General features: G+C 48.5%; 4 protein-coding genes across 4 annotated transcripts; all 4 read right to left on the bottom strand.

Annotated features, from left to right (window-relative positions):
* Nucleotides 1-188: 188 nt before the first annotated feature.
* Nucleotides 189-1,817, bottom strand: N7529_003580 (glutamate decarboxylase; the record flags this gene model as incomplete). The annotated part of the gene is made up of 3 exons (XM_057239107.1): nt 189-300; nt 349-1,510; nt 1,559-1,817. The coding sequence occupies 3 exons, from the start codon at nt 1,815-1,817 to the stop codon at nt 189-191; spliced, it is 1,533 nt and encodes a 510-aa protein (XP_057098402.1).
* A 418-nt stretch (nt 1,818-2,235) lies between these two features.
* On the bottom strand, nt 2,236-4,504 carry N7529_003579 (acetoacetyl-CoA synthase; the record flags this gene model as incomplete). The annotated part of the gene is made up of 5 exons (XM_057239106.1): nt 2,236-2,388; nt 2,445-2,785; nt 2,839-3,296; nt 3,343-4,352; nt 4,400-4,504. 5 exons carry the CDS (start codon nt 4,502-4,504, stop codon nt 2,236-2,238), a joined length of 2,067 nt encoding a protein of 688 aa, XP_057098401.1.
* A 1,235-nt stretch (nt 4,505-5,739) lies between these two features.
* Nucleotides 5,740-7,530, bottom strand: N7529_003578 (Aconitase/3-isopropylmalate dehydratase large subunit alpha/beta/alpha subdomain 1/3; the record flags this gene model as incomplete). Its single annotated transcript, XM_057239105.1, has 1 exon — nt 5,740-7,530. One exon carries the CDS (start codon nt 7,528-7,530, stop codon nt 5,740-5,742), a length of 1,791 nt encoding a protein of 596 aa, XP_057098400.1.
* A 1,505-nt stretch (nt 7,531-9,035) lies between these two features.
* Nucleotides 9,036-10,330, bottom strand: N7529_003577 (uncharacterized protein; the record flags this gene model as incomplete). The annotated part of the gene is made up of 3 exons (XM_057239104.1): nt 9,036-9,808; nt 9,858-10,183; nt 10,236-10,330. 3 exons carry the CDS (start codon nt 10,328-10,330, stop codon nt 9,036-9,038), a joined length of 1,194 nt encoding a protein of 397 aa, XP_057098399.1.
* Nucleotides 10,331-12,283: the final 1,953 nt, after the last annotated feature.

Here is a 12,283-nt window from a genome sequence, read left to right as displayed (position 1 = left end):
CACTTGCAAAATAAGTAGTAAGAGAAAAGTAAAAGCAATGGCTTGTCATTAAAACATCTCTATGTACATCAAGCACATACATGGTTGCACTAGGACAGGAGCCAACCATAATTGACCCGAAAGCTACTTGGTGCAACTCGAAATGTTATTCGAGCCTTGGATGAACCAAGGGCATGGGCAAATTTAATTTAACACACGGGGTGTGTCTTTCCTTCCTTGCCTTGCAGCGAGTGCTTCTCTTCCTTGTAGTGCGGGTGAGTGTGCTTGTGGCGAGGGTGGGCGCGATGGCTTTGCATGTGCCTGTGATGTGTTAGCACGGGAATAAAGTAGCCAGAATGGGAAACATACGTCTTGTACTTGGTAATCATAGCCTGATCCATAGACTCCAAAGTCTGCATGGCAAGCTTGAAGTCCTGAAGCAAACTCTCACAGCGGGCCATGCTGAAATCCTCGCGGATGACAATGCGCATCAACTGCAGCTTCTCACTGTGAGGAGCCATAGTGTACGCCGGCACAATCCAGCCGCGCTCACGCAGCTGGTGGGCCACGGCAAATTCATCGAAGACGCGATCTTTACTAGGAGGCAGTCTGAAGGCGACGAGGGGAAGGCCTCTGCCCTTAGTCTGACTCATGATAATCATGCCCATCTTCTCAAGCTCGGATGACATGTAGTCGCCGATGCGAGTGAGGTTGGTCATGATCGAGCGGTAGCCGTGCTTGCCCAGACGGATCAACTGGTAATACTGGCCAATGACATGGGCAGCACCCTTGGAGAAGTTTAGAGTGAAGCTGGCCTGGTCGGCTCCGAGATAATTGATGTTGAAAACGAGCTCTTGGGGCAAATATTCAGGAGAACGCCAGATGACCCATCCCACACCGGGATAAACGAGACCGTACTTGTGGCCGGAAACGTTGATGGAAACCACCTTCTCGAGGCGGAAATCCCACTCCAGGTCGGGCTGGATGAAAGGAGCCACAAAGCCGCCACTGGCCGCATCGACGTGGATCGGACAGTCGATGTTACGCTCAACGAGCAGATCATTGATCGCCTTCACATCCTCATACTCACCTGTGTATGTAGTTCCCAGAATAGCACAGATACCGATGGTGTTCTCGTCCACCAGATCGACTGCCTCCTTGGGGTCGATGACGAATCGAGTGTCGGTACAGTAGACATACTTTTCCTCGATATCGAAGTAGCGGGCAGCCTTCTCCCAGCAGACCTGGACAGCACTGTTCATAATGATGTTGGGACGAGAGAAGTCCTTGCCCTCGGCCTTACGCTTATTTTGCCAGCGCTTCTTCATGGCCAGTGTACCCAGCATGATAGCCTCGGAGGATCCAATGGTTGAAGTTCCCATGGCATTTTCGGTAGTGGTATCCACATTGTACAATCTAGCAATCATGTTGACGCAGCGATTCTGGATCTCGGCGGAGTGGGGATATTCTTCATAGTCAATGAAGTTCTTGCTGAATGAATCGGTCATAATCTGTTCAATCTCCTCCTCCACTTTTCTTTTGTTAGTAACCGTTTATATAGAGATATGTTTTCACGTACTGTACGTTGTCACGAAGGATGCGAGATTCAGCTTGGGGTTGCCGTCCAAGCTCAGCTCGTCTTTGATCATGCGAGCGGCAATCTGGCGAGGCATCTCTCTCTCAGGCATTTCATTCTGGTTGAGATGATCCGCAGCGAAGTGGCTGCCATAGACATTGGTGTAGAAGTCATCCTCATCCGGTGCGGGCAGAGTGTCGATTTGACGACTGGCCGAGGGGGCAATCTCATCATCTGTCTTGACACGAGCTAGATGAACCATTTTGGAATAGTTGTACAATATTGTAGTCAAAAAGTAGAGAAGTTGGAAGTTGAAAAGAGTCGAAGAGGGGAGAGCCCAGCGCACACTAAATAGTCGCTCTGCTGCGGGGAATGACGTACGGCACAGTCGGACCACTTCGATCTCTTCCTCTTCGTACCTCATACGTTGGTTTCTTTCTGTTTTCTTTCTACTTTGCTACACTGTCTTTATTTTTCTAGTCTTTCAAATTCGTTCTATCTCATTCAATTCCTCATAAACATGTAATACATACTCAGGCGATCCCTGTGTTGCTAAAGCTTGGTGAAAGCTTGGCAGAGCAAGTGACGATCCCGTTGTACCCGCTCTGCTCGTTGGAGCCACGTCGAGTGAGACCAAACAAAGTGGAGATCTGCGGCTTTCAAGAGGCCCAAGAGTCCATTCACAGCTTGTTCTCACGCAACTTTTCCACCTCAGCGAATCGATAGTAAAATTCCAGACTGCCAGGGTTCAAAAGAGTCCCCGATGGCTTGACGACTTGACCAGACACAATCTTTTTCAAGGGTGTTTCCACTTTCTTGCCGTTCACCGTCGTCTAATGAGGTTCCTCTGGGTCAGTTCCATGCTATCTAGCCGAGGGATTTTACATACCGGAATTTCAGGTGTTTCAAACACCCACATCGGCACATGGCGGGCGCTTAGCTCTGAGCGAATAGCGGCCTTCACTCGGTCCACAAGGTGCGGTGTGAATAAAAACCCTGGTTTCATGAGTAGGAACAGCATTACGCGCTCATCCGTATCCAATGGTCGTCGTTGGCCCACGCAGATCGAATCGGCGATCTCTGTGGAAAATTGGCCCTCGATCACTCGGTAAATTTCGGCGGATCCAAATCGTACTCCGGACGGATTGAGAACCCCGTCGGCGCGTCCATGAAATAGAACCTGTTTGGTGATGGGATGTATGGAGATGAAATCACCATGTGTCCAGACGTCTGGAAGATGTCAGTGACTATTTGCATGCACAAACTAGCATTGGCAATCTTACTATCGAATCTAGCAAAGTAGGCATCAAAATACTTCTTTCCATCTTGATCGCCCCAGAACATCGTCGGCATGGTGGGAAACGCAGCTGTAGCCACCAATTCTCCAGCCTCGCCCTCTTCCACAGGGACGCCCTTGGTGCCATAACCGCCCTCAATTGTAGAATCGAACACTCCAAGGGGAATACCGAGACTCCCGCCTGCACACCCGCCAACGTACACAGGAGAAAGAGGGTTGCTAGTAGCAAATGAAGCTGCTAAGTCAGTGCCGCCGGAGATATTGTTCAGGCGGGCGCGAGATGGGAATCCTTCATCGTAGAACCACTCGAACAAGGCATCCCGCAAGACCATGCCTGTGCTTGTCACAACCTGCAGAGAGCTAAGATCGACTATTTCGCGCGGCTTGATTTTAGCTTGCTGCAACTCATGCAGCCACCGAGGAGAAATGCCGAGATGTGTCACCCTGTCATTGATTAGTATTGAGACGAAGACGGCCATAGAAAACTCACCTCTCTTGCGCTGCAAGAGTAACCAAAGCCGTAATTCCTGGCACGAATGGAGACCCATCGTAGAGAACAACACGTGCCCCAAAGAGCAGTGTTTGCATGGCGCTCAGATACATGATCCAGCCAGTAGTCGTATATTGCAACGCAACACTATCGGCCCCGAGCTCACTGTGCAAACTGCCCTCTTTGCTCGAATTGAGCAATACACCACCAACAGAATGTACGATACACTTCGGTTGTCCTGTCGTGCCAGATGAGTACACAATCAAGAAAGGCTCGCGGAATCCAACTCTCTCAAACTCAAGTTTCTCATTGTTTCCCGCTTTAGAGAGGAAATCTGACCAGGTTTGAGTCTTCGGAATAGAGCTAATATCAGCAGGCGAAGAGAATCGCGACTGCGAAACAACGCCCTGGAATTCACCAACAGACTCCATCCCCTGGACAATCTCACGGATCTTCGATCGGAGATCAATGGTCTTCCCATTGTACACGGCAAAATCATCCATGAACAACCATTTCGGCCTGATCTGCACCAATCGATCCAGCACACCGCTCACGCCCATATCCGTAGAGCTGGACGAGAAAATAGCGCCTAGAGCGGTCGACGCCAGAAACACAAGAAGTGTATCTATACTATTTGCCGCACAGAGAGCAATGCGATCACCCCGCACCACACCATGAGCTTTCATCGCTTGAACCAGGGCTCCGGTTCGTCGACGGAGTTCACCCCAGCTGACATGGACGACTTCATGCAGCGTCCCTTCTCGCACTTCGCTAACGGCTATCTTGTCGTCTTCTTTGCCGCTCTTGTTACCGGCAACCCGTGAGAAAAGTAGGTTTTCGGCGAAATTCAATCGAATCCCGCTGAACCATTCGGGGATACTGTCCATACGAGCGGACTCGTTGACAACTATGTTGTAGGAGCCTTCGTGGATAAGTTGGAAGTAGTTCCAGCAGAAATCCCAGAATGCATAGCGGTTTTGGATTGAATATTGGTACATCTCATGGAAGGTCTGATATCTGTCAGACTATGAGTCTTTGTAATGGTTAGGTCACTCACCTTGTACTTCTGTCCGGTTGATTGCTCCAATTGACGCCGGAAGTGACCCATCCTGGTCGACTCTGGATCGGGATGCTCCCATAGCTTGCGGGGAATTGATGCCATTGTAGATTGTGATTCTTTGGGGTATGGAAGCTCCGGAAGAGAGGACTGGCCTTTTTATTGTTGTTCGTCTTACCGAGGCCCGAAACACAAGGCGCATAAGCGGCGCCAAGCGCGGTGGGGATAATACCACAAAGAGACGGGGGACCTACTCCGTACATCCCTTGCTGTTGTGGATAGGTATGGTATACCATTCGACTTTTTTCTACTTCTGAGGCTGCTTCTGTAGATTACTCAACGCTTAATTCGCGACGATTTCAGCCAGTCTCGTGGTAGCCTTCTTCAAATTGACCTTCCACGGTCCGGCCTTTGAATTGCATGTAGCAAAAACAATATGGTCCGTTCTCACAATCACATAGTTCTTCATATTATGTCCCATAAGCATCTATCTCATCATATTCTCATGGCACCGGTTGAGTAGTGCATAGGGGTGAATAAGCGAAATCTCACCGGAGGCAGTGCGGACGACTTGCATATCCGAATGCTTATATGCGGGGTAGTTGGAAGTACTAACTCGGGCCAGTTTCGTTGAGATCAACAGAAAACAACCAAATCTCGGCAATTCATTCGCAGAACAATGGGCTGGAATAGTTTGCGATTTGAAGAGATAAAATCGTCTGTGAACCGCGACTTCGCTTAGATACCACCGTTAGGTTCCGGCATAGAAGGCATAGGAGCTGAATAGACGTTTCGTAACTGACCAACATTGCATCAACCCCCTTGGCGGCGCAGCTTCCTCGCATCAAAGAATAATATATGACTATGTACTCCGTATGTACTCAAGTCTTCGCGGCCAACCATTCAAGTCGGCTGTTACGCCTTTCGACGATCAATCATTTCGTGGATCGAGAATCGACTCGGATTATCATTGGTCAATCATACGCATGCTTGCGGGATACAATCTGCTTTCTTTGTCTGCGGTTCCTCCGAAACATATATCATCTGTTCTGTCTTGTTCTCTACAAAGTACCACCACTCTTTACAAGTCATCTCCAATACCATTGTATTACTATCATCTTCCCTAGCATCTCCTTGAAACAGTTTTTGACCTCTAGAATTCTCACTGATCATAAAAAAGTCGGGACAGCACATGTTCAAATAAGCTCTCTCCTAGCATACTGTACAACTCCTAGTAGTAAAGCAATTGCATCTATTCTATCTACTATTCTATATATAGGAGCACTTCTCTAGACCAATCGAGGACATCTATGCCCAAATACAAGAACCGATTTATCTACTCAATTCTCTCCATGCTTATATCCCCCCTCTTCAAGCCACGAAGGCACAACATTCCACACACGCCCCGAACAAGCAGCCTCGACACATTGAACTAGCCCCCCAAACCGTATTTGTCGACCAGTCAGCCCTTTCCCATAGTGAGAATACTTAGCCGAGTTGGTCATGATCGTTCGTGACGCTTTGGGAATTATAGGCTCTTGAATCATGCACCAGCAACTATCCGTGATTATTTGTCCTCCGAATTCCTCCACGGCGGCGACAAATCCAGCTTTGCAGGCTCGAGCGTATATCTCACGATTGCATGTCACAATTAGTGCTACCGAGGGAGTCTTTATGCGGGTTTTAGTGAGATCTGCAAGCCTCTCAATCTCCTCGTATGAGAAGTGAGGATTACCAAGCGAAACCAGATCAATTGGTGTGTACTCTTCGCTTCCACTGACATTGAACAAGTGCCATTGTCGGGTTAAATCCGATCTTCTGACATAAAACTTGGGAATATCTTGCAAATGCGCGTTTATCTCGACTTCATTGCGAGCTTCAACGGTAATACCCGCAATATGAAACATTGGGGCACTGGACGTCGTTGCGAATGCTGCTCCAAAAGCTTTGAGATCCGAAGTGGTAGCCAGGGTTTTCTCCAATCCCGTGATGATCGGGATCCGATCTGCGGCAATATCACCCACAAGGTATCCCAAAAGAGGATAGAACGCATCATCCGAGCCTTGTATGGCATCACAGTGAATCTGAACACGAGCCATCCGATGTTGTGCAAGGTGGCACCCCATGTTCAACGACCGGCCCGTCAAAGCAACACAGACATCCAGAAAGTCGGGACATTTAATCGTCCGGGCCCCAAGAACGCTGTTGGCATAAACTACAGCGTTCGACTCGGCCCACATGATATTATCTCCCAGACGCGGCGCGCTCTCCAATTGATACGGCGCACATGTGAAACTTGCTTTCGCGCCTATGTCTAAATACGCCTGGGCTAGCTGCTCTGATGGCTCTGCAATTGCCGGGTCAACGCCCTGTGCCCTCCATAATCGTCTGTCGATCGAGATTGAATTCAGGGTGGTTGGGACGCGAACTTTGGCGCCCCATTCGCGGAGCGTTTGTGCGAATTTCAGTACCGCTGGCCCTGTATAAATGCAGCAGTCGATGTGTGCTTGTTTTATGTCGATTAGCTCGGTCACGCCCTGCATAAAGGCTGTGCGGAGAATGACCCGCATCGCGAATCGGGCTGCTCTTCCATGCTCTCCATTCAACATCTCGCGGTCAACCGCGGTCAAGCTGACTAGGGAAAAGTCGGGCTCATTCGGCAGACTTGGTTGCCCCGGGACTAGATTGGAGTCGATTGTCGACTCATCTACCGGTTTGATGCTACTTCCCACAATTTGTATCTTTTTGAGGTGCGAAATCGTCTCGAACGATGACTCGGAGACCTGGAGGACAGGAATGGTCTTCTGGAACAACTCTTGGGCCACGATCACACCAAGTGTCAAGATCAACTCTTCTCGCTTGAATATGAGTGCGCAAGGATTACTCCCGCTCATGAATAATTCCAGAATTACAGCGCTCCCGGAACACGATCCACGGCCACCTGGTATCACTAGCACTTTGTCTTTTATAGAGCTCCCTGCCAGAGGGTGGTGAGTGTCGATAACAATTCCGGTTGGAGGACTCACTCCTCCCCAGAAACTTAGAGCGATCGTACTTGCGAGGACTTCTCCTTCAGCGAAGCCGGGAGAGGAAAGTTCACGCCCAGAGAGGGCATGCTGTTGCCCCTCCATTGTCAACAATTGGGATGGTAGCTTGAGTCAAGCTAGAGAGTGAGACGATACTGCGTGGTTGAAATTTTCAATGAACTGTACTCGAGATTTATGAGATGTGTAGCCATTAAATACTAAATCTCAGAGACGCCTAGGAATAAGAAAGTCGGCCCGACAAAGCGACAACGGCAGGAGACCCCGGCTCCCCGCACCAGATGGACGTACATCGTATCAAAGCAAGCCATTTGGCGATGAAAGAGAAAGAAGGGCAATATCTCCATTTCCAAATATAATAAGTCACAACAATAGATGTGATCCTATATACCTGTATTGGATAGACCCTACATTATAGGAAAAATGAAGATAAAACTTGGCGTACACACTTGAACTCTGCAGTCCTCTCTTTTCTGAGTAGCTCAATGAGTTATATCGTTCTAGGTACATTTTCACAATACTACATATGTAGAGAATACTACACGATCTAGTTCAAGACGGTTGTGCTAATATGAAGACCCGTACAGCGTAGATTAACGCCGGACAGAAAGAACGATTCTGTCACATCTCACACGAAAAGCTATCATATGTTCTATAATCACTGTCTGCCCTATCCTTAGTGTTAGTATTGAGCCATTTACAGACGTCATCTCTACCCTCAATGAAGTCTTCTAGTTAGTAGAAAGTTCTTTCTCTTAACAGCCCCGCTGCCCAATTAAGCCTCGGAGTATCAAAATCCCCATATCTCTCTCTGCATATCTCTCTTTGGCGACGGCCAGTGTTCATAGAGAACTCTCTGCGACACCTCCCTTCTCGCTTTCCTCTTCCCTTCTTCACCTCCATCGCTCATTCCCTGTCCCTTCCTTCCCTTCCTTTCCCTCTTTCCAAAATCTACCCAGGATGATGCAGTGGCAGCACAGTGCCCTGGCGGGTAGGCTTATGTGTAGGCGCACATACCTAGGCTTCTCGGAGCTCACAGATTTCGGTTCGAGTCCGGGTCCTGGAAACATATTTTCTCTCTGTAACTAGTATATGCCTAGGTATATATATAGATGTGATACGTGCCTTCATCCTATGACATACTGTGCTTAAAATATTAGCCTCTAGTTCTAGATACGTTGTACTTAAATACAACGCTTGCTTGTATCGTTCCAAGGTTGGAATTGTCCTGCCTTGTTTTTGTAGCTTTGTGTTCTGTGCGTCGAGTCCACACCGACGTAGAGGTGGATCTCTGTGCATCGCCACGAAATACAAAGTCATGGATAGCTTATAGATCCACTTACCCCGTAGTACTATATTTATTGCATGAACTAAAGCACTAGGGCAGACTAAGATGGATCATTAACGCATTGACGGAATAGCGGTCAAGAAAAGCGAAAGCGAGAAAAATGAAGACCCTATTCCTGCTCCTGTTCCTGAACCTGACTGATTCTGATATATAATTTCAACTGGTGTATCATCAACTAAAAAGCAAAAAAACAAAGCAAACCCCCAGCGTACATATCATACAACGTACACGCCTATTACTTTATTCATTTGAACTTGCGCTTCAGCCACGCGAGGAACCCGCCCTTCTCCTTCTTCTTCTTCTCTTCGGTCGGCTCAGAGGTCTCAGAAGTCTTGGTCTCATCGGCCTTGGGCTGCTCCGTTTCGGCCTCCTGGGCTACTTCGCTCTTGGCAAGGGGCTCTTCGCCACGCTTCAGTGCGGCCTCGGGCTTCTTGGGCTCCTCGACGACTGGGGCGGCCTTCTCGGCCTTGGAGGAGGTGATGGCGGCGTTGGCGGCAGCGACCGCATCGGGATTAGAGGCCGGGGCCTTGCCAGACTGAACGGTGCTCTTGGGGGTCTCGACGGGGATCTTCTCCTCCGGCTTCTTCTCGAGAGCCTTGGGGGTCTCGACGGGCTTAGGTACCTCTTCGACCTTCTTCTCCTCGGCCTTGGGCGCCTCGTTCGTGATAGGCACAGGCTCGGATGCGGTGTACGCAGCAGTCGAAGCAGGTCCAGCACCAGCCAAATTCTCAATGGTCTTCTTGTCTTCCGCCGCACTAGCCGCGAGCTGCTCCTCGTCGGTCTTGGGCATCTTGTGGGGCTTCAAGTTCTCCTCGTTGTTGAAGATGGGCTTCTCGTACGGGCGCTTCACGTGCGCAGTGTCCTCGACGATTGGGGCGGGAATAGGCTCGGGCGCAGCAACGGGCGCGACAGCGGCCGGGATCGAAGCGGCCGGGATCGATTCGGCAGTCTTGGGGCGCTCGGCCAAAGTAGCCAGCTCGGTGGCAGGCTCCTTAGCGGTCTTCTCGGGGATAACGGCTGCAGACAGATTAGTTTGGATCGCAAAATTGACTGACACGTGTCCTACCAGTGCCGGCGGCGGAGCCACCTTCCAGTTCACCGACTTGGCCAGCCTTAGAGGCCTGCGCCTTCTCGACGGCCTCCTCCACTGTACCCTCCTTCTCAGTCGTAAGGGCCTTCTCAGCCTTGACGGATTCTTTAGGCTCGGTCAGAGCGGGACTCTCAGTCGTGGCAGGCGCAGGGATCGCAGCGTTGGTCTCGGTCTTTGCAGTCTCAGTTGCAGTCTCAGTTGCGGACTCAGTTGCGGTCTCGGGCGCGGTCTCAGGCTCGGTCTTCTCGACAGTCTCGGGCTGTTCAGTCTTGGTCTGATCCTCGACGTCATGGTCGGGGGTGCTGCGACAATGTTAGAATGTGGCACACGACCTCAATTGTTCGCTCAACTTACACAACGTCCTTGACCTTGTCAACAGCAGCGGCAACGGCAGCAGCGGGCTTGTTGCCGCCCTTCTTGCCGCTCTTCTTTCCTCCTTTCTTAGGCATGATGGTCGTTTCAAGTTCGTGAATTCTGCGCAAATGTCGCAAATGTCAGAGACGAAGAGAGAATGCAAATGCGAATTGTGAGATTGAAGAAGATGGAAATGTCTGAAAACAGGCAGGTGTCTACTTACTATAATGGTATTTAGGGTAAAAGAAGGAAGTAAGGGATGGGTATGCGACTGAGTTCTCGTTCCGTTGTGTCGCCAGTTCTGGAACACAAAGTATCACAAAATTACTAATTTCTTTTTTGTTCCCTCTTCTTCTTTAAATCCAGGAGAGATTCGAAACTAGATCTCGTTTCTACATTATCTTCTTTCTTATGCAATTTCCAATGCTTTAATTCTATCCCGTGTCTTTCAATTAAACATTCCAAAGGGCTTTGCGCCTTTCATAGTTCTGCAGGGCTTGTGCATAGAGCATTGGCCAGCCCTAACGTCTGCATCGGGTAAATAGGGTTGTGCCTGCACTAGGGGCCGTTTAGGGATCTGGGGGTTAATATCCCTACATATTGTACACTACGCCTACATTGTACATCTATACAAAGTACTCCGAAAGCAGAGTCTCCTTCACATTCCTGGCGGTGGTGGGGATTCTAGGGCCATAAACAGCGATTACATCATCTGAAACGGGAAAGTGGAAGATCATAATAAAAACAAAAATAGGACAAAAATAGCAAAATGAGAATGAGATCAGAGAAAGAAATTAATCCAATATTAGAGCATTAACGCAGCCATGTTTCATACATCTGTTAGCCCCACGATGTAGTCATAATGGAGCTGATATTATAATTACATGAGGTAATTGAACAAAAAAAAGAGCGCCACAAAATGCAGATATAAAACAAAAAGATATGTGACCGACGCAGGGATCGAACCTGCAATCTCTTGATTCGTAGTCAAGCGCCTTGCCATTGGGCCAGCCGGCCTTTGTTGAATGTTCCAGCCATAATTGGCTAGATTATCCTGAAGCTGCGAATTCAGTATCAACCATCATCTAGGACAAGCCCTAGTTACGGCATACGGCGTAGAGAGAGAACTACAGTAAAAGATGTATGCCCGGATTTTAAACCAGGACAATTGGCCTACACATCTTAGAAGAACCTTACGAGGGAACAAAAAAAGGAAGAACAACTAATCGTCGTCATACTGTACAGTTCCAAAAAGGGACTATACTATTAACTAGAATATGGTCATCATAGCTGATAAAAAGAAATGATAGTTTGACTGACGCCGAGTCCACCTCCAATCCCAACCCTCAAGTGTGATACTGATGCTTTGACCCGATGAAGGGCAAAAAAGCCCTTCGCGGCCATTTAACCGGCAAAAACGTGCCGAGTGGCGGCGTCGAGTTACGACAAAATCCCCCCAAATAACCCACTCTGTTCCCGGTTTCTTCCCGCCTTTCTCCGGTGCAATCGTGTCCCATTACTTTTGTGTGGCTTTTACTGGTAGACTCGCCGAGTGGTCGATAGCATTCTATTACACGATCGCTTTACAAGATACCTATTATTATTTTTGTCGACTGCAACGTATATCCCTGTCAAAATATTGTATATGATGTAACACTGAGGCTCTCGTGGCCGATCATGTTTCTGGAATTGTTCGCTGCAGTACGCCACTGATCGGGCAATATGCGTGTATTATGATTGTCAGACGCCTAAGTGCCCAAGTATATAGTACTTATGATGTTTAACGTGTTAATACAGAGTCCATCGAATGACGCTAATATTCAACGTATTGTTAGTATTTTAACCCTGGAGTAATTGACTGTGACAGTTTGGTTCTTTGTACCAGAGTTGGTAATTTCTTGGGTCTCGGGAAATACTTTGCTTTTCGCGTGGGTTTTTTTTACCACAGCACTGGAGTATTTCGCCAAGTAGCACTACATACAACATACACATTTACATATTCACATAGTTACAGATATTTTATAATCAATACTATCCTAGTCATTCTA

The sequence above is a fragment of the Penicillium soppii genome (assembly GCF_028829465.1).
Source record: "Penicillium soppii strain IBT 18220 chromosome Unknown utg000004l, whole genome shotgun sequence".
Taxonomy (NCBI): Eukaryota; Fungi; Ascomycota; class Eurotiomycetes; order Eurotiales; family Aspergillaceae; genus Penicillium; species Penicillium soppii.
The sequence above is the reverse complement of the archived record's forward strand: the minus strand, read 5'-3'. Positions and strand labels throughout refer to the sequence as shown.